The sequence below is a fragment of the Rhinatrema bivittatum genome, chromosome 2 (genome assembly GCF_901001135.1).
Source record: "Rhinatrema bivittatum chromosome 2, aRhiBiv1.1, whole genome shotgun sequence".
NCBI classification, from domain to species: Eukaryota; Metazoa; Chordata; class Amphibia; order Gymnophiona; family Rhinatrematidae; genus Rhinatrema; species Rhinatrema bivittatum.
The window spans coordinates 762,461,121-762,480,928 of record NC_042616.1 but is presented as its reverse complement, the minus strand read 5'-3'; the positions used below and the strand labels follow the sequence as shown (position 1 = coordinate 762,480,928).

The 19,808-nt window shown below is 42.4% G+C and overlaps 1 protein-coding gene across 1 annotated transcript in view; it reads right to left on the bottom strand.

Moving 5' to 3' along the window:
* FAM91A1 (family with sequence similarity 91 member A1) overlaps window positions 1-19,808 on the bottom strand; it is a 152,074-nt gene that overhangs the window by 80,014 nt on the left and 52,252 nt on the right. The window contains exons 5-8 of the mRNA XM_029591984.1: window positions 17,718-17,785; window positions 9,244-9,357; window positions 4,396-4,486; window positions 590-652 (exon numbers count right to left, since the gene is read on the bottom strand). Coding sequence (XP_029447844.1) covers window positions 590-652; window positions 4,396-4,486; window positions 9,244-9,357; window positions 17,718-17,785 — 336 coding nt within the window. The remainder of the gene's footprint in view (window positions 1-589; window positions 653-4,395; window positions 4,487-9,243; window positions 9,358-17,717; window positions 17,786-19,808) is intronic.

Sequence of the window (19,808 nt, the reverse complement as noted above, 5' to 3'; positions counted from 1 at the left end):
TTATGTTAGCCCTCAAGTTTCTCTCCCTCTTTTTTCTGCTTCACCCTCAGCTATCCCCTTAACCTCTCCTCTTGCCCTCTTCCCCAGCTTCCCCATCTGTCCCTTCTCCCTTCATCTGTGTCTCCCCCTCCATCATCATGTGCATCATTTCCCTAACTAACCCCAATGTCTGCCTGTCCCCTCTGAAAAGTCAAAGGCTGCTGCTGCTGCTTGTATATAGAGAGTTTATGAGTTGGATTCTTGAGCTTTGAGTCTAGCCCCCAGCTTACAAGCATACACTGGGACTTTCTGATATGAGGAACCAAGGCTCAGAGCAGACTTCTTGATACTAAAGCAAGTTAAACTTTCCATGAAATTGTAAAAGAGCAAACGGCAGTAAAAAAAAAAAAAAAAAAAAACCACTCATCCAACAAGAATACCAGGTTATTAGCCCTTTAAATAAATACTAAAATGTGCACCTTGGCTGAAAGGTTTTACCCTAGGCATAAACTGTCAGTCGTTTATTTAATCCAGCAAAAGTTATATGACTTCATCCCTTTGAAGAAAGCTGAAAGCATACTGGACTGTAAACATGGCTGTAACCACTCACCTGCTATGCAACTGTCATCAGATATTGGTACATCAAGATAAATAAATCCTTTATTATACAGACCTAAGAGAACAGAAATAATTACCAACTTGCATGAGAATTTATAAAATACAGCCCAACCAATTTCTTGATTCTTTTGTACACCACTGAGATTTTACTTGTAAAAGTGATTTATAAATGTGTAATTTAATTGTTCTTTTAAATGTATTTTTATAATTGCTTTTATTGCTTTTTATCATTACAGAAATAAAAAAGAAAGGAAAAAATAAAGAAGTCCTTGTAATTTCAGATATTCTATAACAATGATTTTTGTAAACTTTCAGGCATAATCACATATTGTAATACATTATGATCGGTGATCACAGATTTACCTGAAAAAAGGAAATTATTTTTTTCCATATACTTTGGAATCTATCAAAACCACCTGATAAATGATAACGTACAGATGTTACCAGAGGTATGCAATCTTCAATGAAGGGCGGCAATGCATCCTCCTGCTTTCCAGCTAAGGTACAACCAAGTATTGACAAATTTCGAGTAAGATTCCCTCAGGAAAGAATTTTCAGAAGCGCTTGAAAATGGAAGGGGATCATGTTCGGTTTTAGTTTGTAGGGGGAAAATTTTCACAGACATTCCCCCACAGATACACGGGACTTTACCCACGGCCCTCCCCTCTCTGCGGGGACAAGGGGCAGAGCTGGGGGTGGGCTGAGGATGCATGCAGGGGATTTCTTCCTTTACTTCTCTGCGTGCTTCTGTGCCTCCTACAGTACTGCTGCCCGTGGGATTTTCAAAGAGAAGCGTCCTAGGTTATCATCTATTCTATCAAACACAGGTGTCTATCCTGTGCCCTCACTAGGAGTCTTCCTGATTTAATACCAGATTCATAAAATGCACTGGCTCTGAATGACAGTAATTTTGTGGTTTCCTCTATGGATAAAGCAAGTTTGCAACAGGGTTCTCCATAGACAGCAGGATGTATATCCATTACATGACATGTGATCGATGTCATCCGACAATGCCAAATGGACCCATCTCTCTAGCTCAGTAAAGTTTTACTACTGAGCAAGCGTGGGGGTTCCCACCTACATGGTGTCATGAGCCCCTCAGATATTTGTACAGATTAGCTTTAGATAAGCAGTTGACTCTCCAGGGAGGTGGGAATTCTCTGGGTGGGGGATGAGGTTCAACTTGGTAAAGTTGACTATAAATCTAGTGACTGAAGGAGCTAGATTGCATTCCCTGCAGAAGACAATGTCCTTGCTTGAGAAGGTCCCGGCACCAGCTAGTTGTCCAGGTAAGGAAAGGTACAAATACCTCGATGGCAAAAGTGCGCTGCCATGCCTGCCAGACATTTCGTGAACACCCTCGCAGTGGCCGGGAGGCCAAAAGGCGGAATCTGGTATTGGCAGCGAAAAGAATCTACCACAAATCCTAGGCATTTTCAGTGAGAAGAGTGAATGGTAAGCAAACTTGCTTTCTCCCATCAACAAGCAGGGCTGAATTACCCATGAAACATGGGGAGTCACAGCTGAGGGTTGAGTGGCAGAGCACTTACTAAATAAGCAACCCAGACCCTCCATGAAGCATGGACTACTGGGTGAACAGGCTATGCAGAACTGCTTGCCTCAAGCTACTGTCACATCTTGAGAGATTATCCAGACACTAGTGGGATGTGAAGATACAAACTGACAACCAAAGCTGCAGCTTTACAAATGTTTTTAATTGAGGTGACTCTTAAGTGAGCCACTGAAGTAACCATGGCTCTTACTTGATGAGCCTTCACAGAGTCTGTGATTTAAAGGCCAGACAGCACTGTGCAATACAGTCCGCTAGCCAGTATGACAAAGTGCGTTTGGCAACAGCCATACCCGGTCTGTTAGGATCGTATAACACAAACAGTTGAGAAGCCTGACCACGTGGCTGAGCCCTCCTCAAGAGGCCAAGGCCTTTTCTCCCTAATGCGCAGGTGGTCTTGAAAAGAATGTGGGAAAAACAATAGCTTGATCCAAATGAAATGCAAAAAACTCTTTATTTGAACTGAAGTTAGCTACAACTCATGAGTTGCAGCTAACTTCTCCCAGCTACAAATCCATGAACGCATGCCCCTGTGCACCCGGATACCTGTCACACAGGCAGATGCAGAAAGCTGAGCATTGAAACCGTGCACTGAAATTCAGTGCTTAGTTTCCAACTTCTGATGCAGCAAGCTAATGATATGTTAATTCATTTGGTATTAAAATGTGTGGATACCTAGTTAAAAAGTGCGTTCAACACAGGCTGATTGCTCATTTTAACTCAGGATGGGAGGAGGATTCACTGAAGAAAGGAAAGAAAGCTCTGTTGTGGGGAATCCCCTGGCAGATGGCCCTGGGCAGCTCACAGCTCCCCATTCTCACGTGATCGCCTCTGTTCTTTTCTTTCGCTGCAGCCCTGAGCTTGTCTAGAGTCATTACAGTAATTTTAATCCACTGTTCCACTGAATTCAAGGGAGATCCTTTGGAGATGAAATGCCCCCGTTTGTTCTGGAGGGATTTCTCACACAGCTTGTTGGCAAAGAGAGGCCACGGAAGATCAATGCAGATGGTCAAGAGGCACATTCACCTGCAAGATGCATCATCCACAGACCCTCCAATCATTTGCCTAATTTAACCACAGTCTGGAGAAATTATTCTAGTTTTGGGAGGGTAAAGCTTTCTGATTTGAAGAAACAGCATGTTTTAATCAAATGTAATTGAAGGGAAGTTCCAGCACACAGCAGCACTAGGAACTTTAATCCATCTCTGACCAGGAGCAAATTTCTAGCACTACCAAAACATGATCTAAGCCAGCGAACCTTTTTTTTTTCCCCCATTTTCTCCATCGACTATCACTGCCAGCATCCCACCTCTGGGTGGCTCAGGGGCCTTTGCCAGCCTGGGGAATTCCTATGCCAAGATACTCCCTATCCCATCCCACAACACAGCAGCAAGGCATGCCTTACATTGCTGGTTCCAATTCTGTATCTCTTAATACAGTTCATGGAAGATTACTGTAGTCTTATGGGTTTTGGTAATTTAATCATAGTGAAGGAAACAGCTTATTTTACATGGGGATTATTTTACTTGTGGTAGTAATCTAAGGGAGCAGATACAGAACATGAAGGTCACTAATAGAATATGTAAAGAGCATTCACCAAAAAGCTTTTGAAGTCTTTTCTCCTTTCAAACACAATAAGATCAACTATAATAGGAAAGCACCAAGACCAAAGCAAAGAAAAAACATAATTTCAGACATAACTATATACAGTTACAATGCACTGTTCTGTGATTAGACCTCAATGCCTGGTGCAGTTCTGTACGGGAAGCATTAGGAAAAAAATTACATTTCCTTTTAAGGTAATTGTACCATCTTAATGTTTTAACAAAATGGTAAATCTCAGAGGGTTTTTGACCAATATTATTGACTTTTCTCATTTATAAGTGTTTATTGAGATAAGCTGCTCTGAAAATTTCAAGAGATTTTTACTATGTTTACTTTGATAGACTAGTTAACTAGTCATGGACCACAAGAATACAGCAAGATCTTCACACATTAGCAGCTGTTCTCAGATCTACCTTCTTTTCAGACAGCTTTTATTAATCAGCCATGTCTCTTGCCCTCATCTTTAAATGGGCTCCTTGAATCTAGATGGTTCCGATTTTGCAATGTACAGAAATTTTCTCATTTTTTATGTGCAGCTAAATATTCAACTCCAAATGGTGGCAAAGAATAGTTTTATATACTTTTTGTTCAAAAATGCTTTTTTTTTTTTTAAACACACTTACTGTGAACTATATTGTAGTCCAGCGATCCAGCAAGCTGAGGTCCTGAGTCAATGATCCTATCGATAGAGCGCTTCTCAAACAGACTACAAATCTAAGAGAAGTAAAACCAGCAATCGTATATTATTCCACACAAAACACATACACACACACGTATATCTATCAGTTATTCCTAAACTGTTTTACAAACCCCATTCCCTTCACTATGTCAAAAAGACATTACATGACTGCAAAAAGACAATCCAACAAAAGTAACACAAGCCTCACATACAGAGGCTTCAGGAAGTCAAAAACTGTACTCTTGAGTGGTTCTCAATCAGTAAAATATCAAGCTTCTCTTGATAACTTTACTCCAGATCTGACCACATTCCCACCCCACCCCATATCACAGTTTTATAAAATTTAATACATTTATTTATTTGTATGTTTTTATATACCGAAGTTTAGCACTGTCCTTCACTCCGGTTTACAGCTATAACAACAGTTTACATGAAAAATCAAACAGTTTACATTAATAACTGTGGGAGGTGGCGCAGACCTTCACTCCGAGATACATGAACAGTCAAATGGATTACATTAATAACTGTGGGAGGGGAATAACAAGAGTTTATATGAATGGTCATACTAAGTACATTAATACCGAAGGGGGTATGGTTTGGTAATTATATCAGCTAGTTTTAGGGGTTTCACAGCGAGGTGATGCCTCATATTGAGTATATTTTACAAGTAAGAAAAAGCAATTGGATGTAATAGGTTCAACCGGTTATGATGCTAGGTATAGGAAGAGTTAGCCGGTAATAAAATGCTTAGCGGTGATTACTTTTCTTGGGTAGGACAGGTTAATTGTTTACCCTATGCCTTCTTTGTAGGCTTGTCTGAATAATCAGGTTTTGAGAAGTTTTCTAAATATTTTTGTGTTGTTTTGTAGTCTTAGGTTTTCCGGTAGGATGTTCCATAGGCATGGTCCAGCTATTGACATTGCTCTTTTTCTTACGGTAGTGACTTTGGCAGTTGTGAATGATGGGATGTCTAGCTTGGCTTTGTTTGTTGATCTAGTGTTACATAGAGTATTGTGTTTTTGTATTATGGTGTTTAGGCAGGCGCTTTCACTGTTGTGTATTGCATTGTGAAAGATGGTTAGTGCTTTGTATTCGATTCTTTTTTTCTACAGGTAGCTTTTTAGAACAGGGGTGATGTGGTCTGTTTTTTTGCGGCCAGTGAGGATTCTGGTGGTGGCATTCTGTAGTATTTGGAGTGGTTGTGTAGTTGATTTGGGTAGGCCTATCAGAAGTGAGTTGCAGTAATCGAAGCTTGTAAATATCAGGGATTGGAGAATGGTTCTGAATTCGGTTTGGTTCAGGAGTGGTTTTAGGTGTTTGAGAATTAATAGTTTATGGAACCTTCTTTGATTTTCATTGCAATGTGCTTTTTGAAATTTAGTTCAGGGTTAATCCACATTCCTAGATCTTTCACGTTTTCTTTTAGCTTGATGAGAGTGTTGTTAGTTTGAATGGCATGATTCTGGATGTCTCCAGAGTTTTTTCATTCAAGTAGAATACATTCAGTTTTGTCCATATTAAGGCAGAGCTTCATTTGATTTAGCATGTTTTTTATGGTATTGAGGTAGGTGGCCGAGAGATTCATTGCATTCGAGGGTGTTTGTTACAGGTATGATTAAATTGGATATCTTCGGCGTATATGAAGTATGTGATGCTGAGACTCGAGAATAGCTGACATAATGGCAGGAGGTATATATTGAACCTGAAAGAGCAGAACCTTGTGGGACTCCAGTTTCTAGTGGGATGGCTTCTGAGGTGAGGTTGTTGATGTTTACCTTGAGGAGGAAGGTAGACCGATTTCAGATAGCCTGGAGATTAGGCTTTTATGTTCAACCATGTCGAAAGCGGCAGAGAGGTCTAGTAGGATGAGGATGTATCGTTGACCACTGTTGAAACCCCTTATGATTGTGTTTGATAGACTGAGGAGTAAGGTTTCTGTACTATGATTTTTTCGAAATCCATGTTGGGTGGGGTATAGGATGATGTTCGTGTCAAGATGATCGTTGAGTTGTTTAAGGGCTGCCTTTTCAGTTAGCTTGACAAGGAAAGGTAAGTTTGAGATTGGGCAGTAGTTGTTGAGTTCATCGGGATTGAGGTTTTATTTTTTTATGATAGGTTTAATTGTGGCTATTTTTAATTTGTCTGGTAGTTCACCTTCATCTAGAGATTTATTTATAATTGCCATGATGGTTGGTGTAATGGTTTGAGATATTTCCTTTAAGGATCGTATAGGTATTATGTTGAGTTCATGACAGGCATGATTTATTTTAATTAAAAGTTTTCTTTCAAAATGAATACAGCATGCATAAATGTACACAGCCTCTCTGGCTCTAATGCACACACTTGCTGGTGACAGCCTTTCATATACTCACACACGAACAACAAGTCTTTCTCACTTATACACAACATCCCCAGTCATGAGAATTTCTTCAGTTTGAATCCCCTTCATTTTTTTTCTCCAGTTTCATTCCCCTTTTACTTGGCTTGCATTGTCATACTTCCCCCTCATTGGTCTTCCTCTCACCAAGCCCCGCATCCACTCCTTACTGTCCCACTCTCCCTTGCTACCCATGCCCCAGCTGTGCCAGTTTCCTCCCCGCCCATATTCCTTCTGCCCCTTCTCTTCCTCAGGATGGGAAGGTGATAGATAGGCCTGTTCCTTCTTGACTCCATTTTTGGCCATGAGGGGAGGAGGCAGATTGTTAGCTTTCCTGACTCCCTTACTTCTGGTTGGAAAGGGAAGAGCACAGACCGATTGCTTTTCCCTGGCTGCATTATTCTTGATGGGATGGACCACTGCTCCTAGCTCCTCCTCAGTTGGGTGAAAAATGATAGACAAGCTCGCTCCTCCCCAGCTCCTTTCTTCATACTCATGCAGGGAGGAGGTAGCAGAGAGCTGTTGAAATTTCAGCCTTGATTGGGACTTTGTGATTTTTGCTATTGGTACAGAGTGAGATAAAATCCACACTAAGCAGGTCCCTCAACATTTTATTATTTCATCACAATTAGCTTGAAATTCTATTTGAAAAACAGCAAATCATATCTAGATTAAGGCAGGCAATTTTCTCTCAGAATTTTTGTCCATTTTACACATTAAAGAAACCTATGTAGCAACGTGGTAGAATGACTAAACAATAAGAATAAGGCTGCTGCAGGACATGGTCAAGGAAGGCCAGTAAATATGAAGAATTTTAGACTAGACACAAGGAAAAGCTAGATCAAATGCAAAGATTATAATGTATAGAATCCAAAATATTTTATTATAGGGTATGATGCCTTGCCTGTGACTTAAGAATTTGCTGGAGGACAGTGTGACTAGACTCCCGATGTCTTTTCATAAAAAGTTTATTATGTACACAAAGAAAACAAACAATACAGGCCTGCTTACCTAGGAGTCTGGCAAAGAAAACTATCAGCAAAAAGTAAGATGTATACAGTCTTAGCATATCTTGAGCTCCTGTCTCCTCTCCCGGGGCCTTCTGTTCCATCCTGAGCCTGGCTAGTTATCCCCCTGCTAAGGAAAATGCCCTAGGACCAGGATTCCTGGGCGAGGTATATTTTAAGACGGACTGGGCTAGACACCTAGAGCCGGTGCCTTAAGGCAGTGCTTCTCAACCCAGTCTTCAGGGTATACCTAACCAGTCAAGTTTCTAACTCATGCATATTCATTCTGATTTGCATACAAATCTATCTTATAAATATTCATTGTGAATATCCTGAAAACCTGACTGGCTAGGTGGGCCCCGAGGACTGGGTTGTGTTCTGAACCTGCCTTCTGTACACTCCTTCACACAGGGTAATAAGTAAATTATAAGCTACCACGTGAACCTGTTCAAATGAAGCACACAGAGGTTTGTCCTGTTTCCTTCATCTACATTACCTCTTAATGTACCACATTAAAAAGAATATGTCTCCATAAATAAAAGTTTCTAATTGGACATTCCTTGGCTTCTAATCTACTTTGTTGCCCTCATGGCATTTTCAGATAACCTGCCCTCCTGCTTTGTTGGCCCAGTTCATCAGGGCCAATCAGGTATGGGGAAGAAGGGAAGAAAGCTCCCGTTACTGTAGCAGCCCCTTTTGGCCAAAAAGCAGCACTGATGGTATGCTTCAGAGGAGGCAACCCCCAGCCCTCAGGCTGGCAAGGGCCCCCTTAAATAGCCAGGACATATCATCTGGGGAAGGGGGAATGACAGAAACCGCTGAAGGAGAAAAGAAGAGGAGACAAAACAAAATTCATTCACAGCAAAACAGGTTAACAGCTTACTGGTGACAGCTGTTCTCCAAAGATAGCAGCAGGAAAAGCGATAAGTCATGCAACCTTTCACATACCAGATGAAAGGAGCTGCTTCCAAACACCTGCATTGTCAGAGCTCACAGGCTTCTTAATGAAGATAGGATCATTGCAAATTGAACACCTCAGCTGTTCTTTGATAGCAAAGAAATAAGGGAATGAAGAAATCCCCAAAAAATAAAGACACCTTTTGGGATGCTACTTTCAAGTACAGCACCTAAAAAGCACACAAAAGTGCAAGTATTTCCATTGGGAAAAAAAAAAAAAAGTTTATTAGCACCAACAGGTGCATTTTTGATTTAAAAAAAAAAATCTCACACTAAGAAAAGTATGAGCAAAATTCATTAGTCCTACAACATCCAAAAGTGCACAAGCAGGCCAACTTTATATTACAATTTCCAAGATCATTTTTTTCTTCAAAGAACTATGGCATCAGATCAAAATATAATTGTGAAGAATTTCCTCTCTATAGCAAACACAAATTGATTTCAAAAGTACCTTAATATCATCTTCTGTGATATAGCCAGCTTGCACCACCCACCATGCTTCCACAGAAATCTCCACTGGTTTCACTGGTAACAGATCACGAGCAGTTTTCCTTCTGAAAAATTTCTGCAGTGGTACAGTCCATTTGAGATTGCACATATTAAATGTTATAAAAAAATTACTTTCATAATGCAATGTCTTTAAAAAAAATGACAGTATGAAAAGCACATTTAAAACTACAATAATTTGTGGGGAAAAATGCCATTTTAGTTAGTCTTTATTGTAGTTACAATGACAGTAAATACAATTTTAATTATGAAAGCATATTAATATCATAATCTAATACAATCATATTTGGTCTTTATCTGCCATCATTTACTATGACCGATATTCAATATTAAGATTCTTTTTCTTTTTACCACCTGCCTGACAGTTTCATAAAGTTTGCTCTCTGAGAGATTTTGGAGCTCTGCTGGGGCATCTATGGGAACTCAGCTGGGGCATTCGTGGTGCTGCTGGAGACCTGGATACAATTAGGTGGCCTCTCCAGAACTGAACTTGTGAAAACTCCAGCAATCTGCAGAACGCAGATACTGAAACTCTAGAGATTGGGAAGGCATATGGCAACCACACTGGCAGGGCGCTCGACATTAAGTCTCTGAACCACTGAAACGTCTAAGGCATCAATGAGCAGCTGAAGTTTCTTTTCTCAGCCACTGGAGGTGCTGCATATTTGCCTTTATAGCCCTAAACCCCTATTTGTTCTGAGAGCAGACAGCTACCTCTCTATAAGTCTAATGAGATACTGTCAAGATTAGTAGACTGTAAACCTGAAAATCTCTAAAAAGATGAAACCCTTCCCCATTCAGTGTTATTGTTTTTAAGCTACGAAGTCTCTTGGCTATTTTTTTTTTTTAATTTGAAACATACGTTTCAGGACTACAGGGTGTCACACCACTATATGAGCTAGTATAATCTAAAAATTACAGAGGAGGATGGGGGAGAGGGGTCGGAGAAATTGGCTGGGTCTGTCTGACAGGTTATCGCAACCAGGTCTGTCTGGTAGACTGTGAAGAACTTGATTTCACATAGTCTTAGTCTGGTTGACTGCTACAACGACAACAAATCATAACAGTGGGATCCCCATCAATATATACAGAAATGTAATGCGAAATGATGATTATTGACAACTGTTAAATTTGCAATTATGGGGTCCATTTTAAAAGGAGCACACAGCCGTCCATGTGTATGCGGTTCCCAATATAAAATCCGATGGCCGCACACATGTGAAGGTGGCTTGTGCAGGAAGGGCAAATTTTTGGTAAATACATGCGGCGACGCAATCGGGCCTCCCCAGCCCCTTCCAATTAAGGAGCGGACTGGGAGGGAACTTCCCTAGCCCCCTACATAACCTTCCTCCCCTCTTCCCCAACCCCTAACCCCTTCCCATCTACTTACATTTTTTTTTTGTTTGTTTCTTTCCTTACTTCTCTCCTCTGGAGCAGAAATAATTTCCACGCGCCAGCTTGCGCTTCCCCAAGACAGCAGCTAATGGCCGCTGTCCCGGCCAGCCTCCATCTGTCCCGCCCAGACCCTGCCCCCAGCCCACCCCTTTTAGAGGGCCCAGCACTTGTGCACATACCAGGGTTTATTCGCACTGCTGGGCCGGTTTTAAAATGCGCGCAGCGAGCACAAAGCCCGGCCAAGTGCATAAATCCCAGTTTTTATGTGCGCGGGCCTTTGAAAATCCGGGTTTGAGTAAATACAGTTACTGACTCCACTAAGACTGATTAGGTTGGTGCAGCAGGACGGTGGTATGAGGTGCTGATCCCATAGGCCACGGAGACCTAGGAGGCAGGGTGTCTTGGCATTTAGATTACTGCATTTGAGATTAACATAGAAAGGAAGGGGTAATAAGTGTGAATTAGAGAGTTTGCATGATCATCTATCAAGATGGGTAATGTAGAGGACAAAGACCAAAATTCTGTCTTGGATAAGAAGAGATGTCTTACAAGTGGTCACACACTATGGCTGACAGCTGGCATATGTCCTTAGTGGTGTGAACAGAAATAACTTGGCAGACTGAATAGGTCAATTGGTCTTTTCTGCCAACATTTGACATTTCATGCCAGACATTTGTTTACACTGAGGTAGTAGCAAATATATGCAAACCAAGGCAACAGATTCAGCAGCAACTGAACAAGATGGTGAGCCAATCGGGTCGCTTTCATTTACATAGCTATATTGCTGCACAACAGCTGTATACAGACGTCAGTCATTTTCAAACTCATATTTTACCAAGATGGAGAGGCCTATGTACTAAAGGTTTTCTCCCATTCTGCATCTATGGGGAAAAATGCTTAGTACCCATAGGGCCCTAAGTGTCCATTTAAATCACCATTATCTTTTAGCCGAAGTCTGATGCTTCTCAACAATGGGAATTCAAGTACCAGAAAAGTATGAATGATCTAACACAAGTGGATGATTAAGCGTTTTTCCAGAACACAAGTCCCCTGTGCACTTGCGCGCAGGTACAGTAAGATTCTATCAACTCCTGTTAAACTTAGAAAAGTGTTACAAGAAGAGAATAAAAACTATGCTTCCCATTAACGACTCATCAGAGCGGCTGCTGTGTAAGCACATTTTTCTTGGTAAACATGGCCGCAGCTGCACTGATTACGTGTTGCTTCAATTCAAAACAGCAGATGTTGCAAGAAAAGATGGATGAAGCTGCTTCCTGACATGTTATTGCTAAATGAAACTTAAGTTGGCTGCAATGGAAGTATTTATCAGCAGCCTTTCTGCTGCAGAAAGAGGGGTTTTGTTTTGGGTTTTTGTTTTTTTTTTAATTAAAGGGCCTGTCTCCATTCACACACGAGACAGCAGGGAAATGGACTGATTCAAGTGAAAATCTGAGAGCACTTTGGGCAAAAAGAAAGAAACAGTATGCAGCTGTATTGGCCCTGGCGTCACTTGGAGGAATGGCTCCCGGCCAGACAAGGCCTGCAGCTTGGAAATTCTACATGCAGAGCAAATCGCCACAAGAAACACTGCTTTCAAGGTCAGTAACCGCAAGGAAGGATACACATCGGTCTAAATGGAGAGCCCGCTAAGAAATCCAAAATCAGATTGAAACTCCACAAGGGCACCAGTAACCGCAAGGGAGGACAAAGATGTTTCACTCCTTTCAAGAAACGGGCCACATCTGAATGAGCTGACAAGGGACCAGCATTCACCTGACTCCTGAAACAGGCAAGAGCTGCTACTTGCGCCTTTAAGGAATTAAGGGCCAACCCTTTATTCAATCCAGCCTGCAAAAATCCCAAATGAGTGGGATCTTAATCGAACGAGGAAGAACACCAAGCCTCAAACACTCGCCAACCCGCACATAGGCTAAGGAAGTGGAGAACTTTCTTGTCGTAGCAAGGTGGCAATCACATTAGAATATCCATGCTTCAGCAAACGAGCCCTCTCAAGGGCCCTACCTTAAGATAAAATCAAGTCGGATCTTCATGAAGTACAGGTCCCTGCTGCAACAGATTCCTGGAAACTGGAGAGGGGAGTCCACCAGGAGCATTCGCAGATCCGCATACCATGATCTCCTGGGCCAATCTGGTGCCACCAGAAGCATCATCCCTCTGTGGTCGTCGACACTCCTACCATTCTGCCCAACATGGGCCACAGGGGAAAGGCACACAGCAGCTTGCCTTCCGTCCATTCCTGCATGACAACATCGATACCCAAGGATTTTGGATCTCTCTTGCAACTGAAGAATCAAGGAACTATCACACTGCGAGAAGTCGCCAGCGGGTCTAGGAATGGAAGGCCCCAGTGGATCCACTATCAGCTGAAGTGCCTCATCTGACAATACCCATTCACCTGGGTGCAAATTCTCCCTGCTGAGAAAGTCTGCTCCCACATTGACTTTTCCTACAATGTGCGAGGCTGAAATCTCTTTAAGATGCACTTACGCCCATACCATAAGTTGGTCTATTTCCTGCGACACTTGCTGGCTCTTGGTTCCTTCCCTGCCGATTGATGTAAGCCATTATTATTGCATTCTCCGACATTATCTGGACCTCTCTATCCTACAACCTGCCACTGAACTGCAAGCATGCCAACCAGACCTCCTGGGCTTCCAGCCAATTAATGTTCTAGAGAGACTCTTCTGTACTCCAGCACCCTTGCGCTATCAGTTCCTGACAGTGAGTTCCCCAACCATGCAGGCTCGCATCCATCATGAGTACTAACCAGTCCAGTGATTTTAGGGAGTCTCTCTCTCAGACTATCCACTAGCAACCACCACTGTAGTTGAGAGCAGACCTCCAACGGCAGGCAGAACTAAATCGAATAGTCCTGAGACTGTGGGCTCCAACAAGACAGCAGGGAGCTCTGAAGAGGAAGTATATGCACCCATTCCCATGGGACCATGTCCAGGATTGTCACCATCAAACCCAAACACCTGCATCTGTTGGGCGTATTGTGTTCACCAGACACACCTGCGCCATCAACTTCTGAATACGAGCTTCCGGCAGGAATACCATGCCCTGCTTCGTGGCGAACCAAGCACCAAGATAGTCTAACAACTGAGATGGCTGAAAACTACTCTTGGCCAAGTTCACCACCCAGCCAAGCTCCTGCAACAGGAAGATCATCGTGCGAGTTACCAGGCGGCTCTCTTCCAGAGACCTGGCCCAAATCAGCCAGTCATTCAATTCTTGAAGTGGTGGCCAGGCCAAAAGGCAGCACTCAAAACTGTTAAAACCACAAAATGCAGAAAACGTTGGTGCTCTAGTCGGCTGGAAATATGCAGGTATGCCTCTGAAAGATCCAAGGTGGTCAGAAATTTCCACGACTGCACGGCCATTATCACTGAGCACAATGTATCTATGTGAAAATGAGTCACCCGCAAATGACGGTTGACTCCTTTGAGGTCCAGGATGGGATGAAAGGAGCCCTCCTTCTTTGGCACAATGAAATACATGGAAATTCGACACGTATTTTCTTGAGATGTGGGCACTGGAATCACAGTCCTCAGACTGAGGAGCCTTGACAATGTACACTCCACTGCCTGCTTCTTCTGCAGGAAGTGGCAGGGAGATACTATAAACACGTCCTGGGGAACACTGCAAAACTCCAGCTCATGCCCCTCTCATATCACCTCCAGGACCCACGGATCCAACATGATTTCAAGCTACCTCTGGCACCACCCTATCTTCTGCTTCCGGAGGTGGGCCACCAAACCTTCATTGGGAGGCGCAGGAGGTTCCATTACATGAGCTCATGCCCCATCTGGGCTGTCTGGAAAGAAAAGGACTGAGACCTACAAAAGGCAGAGTCCTCTAAAAAGTTGCTCCTCTGTAGGGTCAAAAACACTTGGATCCCCTGGCACGACCTCTCATGCCAAAAGAGAATGGCGTCTGCTTCCTATCCTCCAGCAAAACAGGAACCGGTGATTCGCCGCACTTACTGGCTAGTTTCTCCAACATGCTCCCAAACAAGAGCGAGTCTTAAAAGGGAAGTTTTGTAAGGTTAGCCTTGGAGGTTGTATTGTTCAACCCATGTCTCAGCCATAATTGATGCCTGACCGCTATTACCAAAGCCACCCCTCTGGCTGAGGTGTGGACCAAATTGCAGCCTGCATCTGCCAAAAGGGCAGCTGCTGGCCCAGCACCTGTCTTGGAATTCATTCCAGATTCATCAATCTCCTGAGAGAGAAGTAAACAAGAGCGCACCACTAGGAATAACAAGAAGCTATCGGCAAGGTCACTGCCACTGTTTTAAATGCCTTGCTTAAGGATGGTCTCAATCCTTCTACCATTCATGTCCTTCAAAGCCGCTCCTCCCTCTACAGGAATAGTTGTCTGCTGGGAGACAGCGCAGTCAAGCACACCCACTTTCAGAAAACGCAAGCACTCTCTCACCACTGGATCCCTTTTAAAAACCAAAATTGGATTTTTATTTTTTTTTGCTTGGCACAGAAATGGAATCAGCCGTAGGTACTCCCAGCATCTTTAATGTCTGGGAAATCAGAGCTGTGAACTAATCTCTATGAAGGAACTGCAATATGGTCCTATATGGTTCTAGTACCAGAGTACCTCATCATCCGTATCATCTGGATCCCTATCAGAGAGACCTGCTTCTGATCAAGGCTTACTTCGGCGCTCAACCTAGTACGAGGTGAGGAGGTGGTCATCACCTGTGACTCTGATCTGGCAAGAGTAGTCAGGGCTGAGAACTACGCCTAAAGAAAGGTTAGAAGAATCCATGCCAAGATCCAGGGGCAGAGGTTCTGAGCCCGCTGAACTACCTTCCCCTACTGACAAACCAATTAGTGGAGCCCCAAGATCAGGCGACCTGTCTGGTAACTTTCTCCATTTCTGCATCACGCCAAGAAGAACCATGCTTAGAAAAATCAGAGGGGAGTAATTTCCCCTGAACCTCCAAACAGTGCCAGACTAAGATACCTGAATATGGCACTCCAAACATAGGGCAAGACTTTTTTTTTTTTGCTACAGGCGCCATTCACAACACTGCACCAAAATAAGCACCCACCTGAGCTCCGGATACTCAGGGAATGTGTATAAAAACGAGCGTACTGGTGTTTTTTGGTTTTTTTTACAGCTAAGTCCACACCAGCCCAAAGGCCAGCTACCGGATCAAGGCACTCATTTGAGGGACCATGGAAATCACCTCAGGAATTCTCAACTGAAGGAGGGACCATTTGGTATCACAGCAGAAGAGTGGGGCAAATTAAATTTCCTTGTTTCTTTCTCCTCTAAAACGTGAAGCAATCCCCAGTAGGGAGATGCACATTCACCATCTGCTGGAGATGGAGAATACTGTAGGCTGTCACTGCAGGAGTATATATACTGTGACATCAGTTTGCTCAGTCTCCATCTGCTCATAGAGGTGCATAACCCACTGGTCCTAAATCCATCTGTCTAGATACTAGGAAATGAAGAGTTTAAGTATCTATGAGCCCCAATAAATATAAGCAGAAGATGTCCTGGAGAGAACAGAGCAAGGACTATAGCAGGATGGCTGAGGTAGAGATTAGTGTGTGATGTATACTGTGATAATGGAATACCAGCCTGGTTGAAAGTAAGGTGTACAAGATGGTAATAAGTCCAGTATTAGTCTACAAAGCCCAGAGTTGGCAGGAGAGAAAAAGAAAGAACAAGCAAGGACTGTGACAGATATCTGGATGCTTGCTAACAAGGTCAAGAACAAATTAAGTTGAACGTGGCTGAGATCACAGAGAAGATGAAGAAAAGAAGACTGGTAAGGTCTGGACTTGTGGAAAGAGGAGACAAAAATTTACGTCGGCAGGAAAATACAGGGAGGGAAAGGGAAAAGACTCAGAAGAAGACCAAATAAAATAAGATGTGCACCAAAATCATTCACTAGAGTATCAAGACCTGCAGCTCAAGTTAAGAGAACCACATTAGACAGGATAACTAGGACCTTGGACTCTTCAACAACGGGAAATATGCATAGGAGAAGACAACACACATGGTAAGTTCTTATCGTTGAAGGTTAAGTACTGCTCTAATTTTAGCCTGTGTCATTAAAAGGGTTATGTTTTGGAGCAAATCTAAAACATTTCAGAGAAAAATGGCCCTTTTTTAAAGTATTCTCTTAATCGGTGGGACACTTTGGCGTCCATATTCAGAAGCTTTTAGCCAGACAGCTTGAGTTACCTGACTTAATGCCAACTTTTGAATATTTCAAGGGGCGTTCCAGGGCAGAGTTAAGTTAGCTGGATAAGTTATCCGGCTAACTCCAATATTCAGAGTTAGCCAAAACATTTATCCATCTCACTCCGGTCGTGTTGTAGAGTAATCCTAAAAAGGTAGCTGGATAAAATTATCTGGCTAATTTGAAGACTGATGGGTATATTTAATGGTGTGAAATGCATTGCTGAATATCCTGCCAAAGTTAACTGGATAATGGCTGATTACCACCCATAGCTGAGTATTACAGGAATTTTTAGATGTTTTCTCAGTTTAAAAATAATTCACATTTTGTGCCAGATTTAGACAGGCAGGTTGCAGCCTTCCATTCTATGCAAGCCAAATATGGCACAGAATTATATTCAAAAGGAGCTGGCAGCTAGAGTTAGGCACAGAAAGACAAAAGGGAAAGTAAAAACCCCAAAATGAAAAGGTGGGAGGGAGGGAAGCGAGACTGCTTTTGTGATAGGTATCAATGCCTGGACCCATGACAAAACAGAAGAGAACACTACGGAATGTGAAAAAGAAATGCCTGTAACCAAAATGCCAATTTCGGGTTTAGAAAGGCAGTTATTTGGGAGTGCATTTTGATGACTCCGGTAAGATCTTTTTGTTCCTGTTAATAAATTGGTTAAGTTATACTTTTGCAATTTGATAACTGTCCACTAATGAGCAGTTATGTTACTGCTTCTCTTTAGGATGTTTCATACAATTTGATAAATATAAAATAGTAAAAAAGAAAAACCTTACCTTTGATGATCTACACTGGTTCATTAGATCAATGTACTGGTTCCTTCCTATACCAAGAAGTCTTAAACCTGCAAAATTAAATGCTTTTGAGATGCCTTTGTAAAGCATGTTTACTTACTGTAAACAGTGTTTTCCATAGATAGCAGGATGAATTAGCCATGATACGTGGGTGACATCTTCCAGCGGCACTGAATGGACCCATTTCTCCTAGCTAGCAGAGCTCTGAGCTCTATTGAACATGGGTGGGAATTATTGTGCAGGTGATGCCTCATGAGCCTCCTCAGTCGATATCAGAGCTAATCCTAGCCAGGTAGTCAGCTCTCTAGGTATTTAGCAGGGCTTATTCATCCTATCTACAGAAAACACCATTTATGGTAAGCAAACAAACTTGTTTTTTTCCATGCTGAATTAGCCAGGACATGTAGGGAGTCCCAAGCAGAGGGTTGCAGAAGAGTGTTTTCTGAATGAGCAACCCAGACTCCACCATGAAGATTAGACTACAGTAAGAGCAAGTTACACAAAACTTGCTCTGTCAGTTCTCGAGAGATTGTCCAGATAGTAGTGGGATGTAAAAGTGTTAGTGATGACCATGTTGCAGTTGTCTTTGAGAGGCATCTCTTAGAAGTGAGCAATGGAAGAGGCCATAGCTCTAACTTGATGAGCTTTGCAGAGCCTGTGAATTGTAAGCCTTCGTCTGTGCAGTAGTACTGAATACAGTCCGCTATCCATCCAGTGGGTCAAGGTATGCTTGGTGACTGTTATGCCAAGTTTGTTAGAACCATAAAATACAAAGAGCTAATAAGTCTGGCAATGCAGCTGACTTCTTTTCTTATAATAAGCTAAGACATTTTTGCAATCCAAAGTATGAAGAATATTCTCTCCTTTATATGCATGTGAAATGGTAAAGAAGGTAGGCAGAACAAAGGATTAATTGATATAGAAAGCAGAGACGATCGTTGGAAGAAATTTTGGGTGAGTGTGGCACACCACTATTTGTGGAAGAATTGCATATCTAGTGGATAGCGAACCAGCAACTGGAGTTAGCCTACACTTCTGGCAGATATTACAGGCACCAGAAAACATACTTACCATGTCAAGAACTTTAGAAAAGCAAATTCTAATGGTTTGAAAGGCAGTTTTATTAGTTGAGAAAGGATAATGTTCAGGTCCTATGGAATTGGAGGTTTCTGCAACAGAGGTTTAAGCTGCCATAAGCATTTCATAAATTTTGACACCAATGGGCAAGTCGAAATTGGTTTACTGTCAACTGTAACATGATAAGCCACTATGGCACTGAAATAGACTCTTACAGAAAATGTAGCAAGGCCAGATTGAGAAAGGAAGAACAAGTAAGCCGTATTTGCTTGGGCTCACAAAAAAATAGGTCCAAGGTATTTAATTGACACCATATGGAAAATCTTTTTCATTTGAAACCATAGGCTCTTTTTGCAGATGACTTCCTAGCCTAAACTATTATATACTCAATCTTTCTAGATAAAGAGAGATCAGTTATTACTGTGCATTCAACTTCCAAGCAGTCAAGTGGAGGGATGGGAGGTTCGGATGAAACAGAGTTCCTTCATTTTGAGTTAACAATACAGGGTCTTCGCCCAGATAAATGGGAGGCCTTCTGGAAAGTTGTATGAAATATGTAACCACATCTGTCTGGGTAGGTGACTTGAAGAACAGCTTGATATCTGCTTGCCCACTGGCAAGAGTCCATGACCCTATGCTCCACTGTTTGTTTACATAAAACATGGCAATTTGGTTTGTATCAAAATGTTCTTCCCTTAGAGAAGATACATGAAAGTCATCAGAGCATATCTGATTGCTCTCAATTCCAACAGATTTATCTGAAAGTGAGTTTCCGCAGAAGACCATGCGCTTGAATTCGAAGAGATCCTGTATGGGCACATCTTTTTGTAGAGGTTACTTGATGGCATAGGGTGCAGAGGTGGAGCTCCCTCTCAAAGTACGTGGGGTTTTAACCACTAGCATAAGTCCTCCTCCATGCTCCTGAACACTTGTATCAAGTTTGTCAAGGGTTGAGTTATCTGGTCCCATTGGTAGCACAGACCCCATATTAGGTGA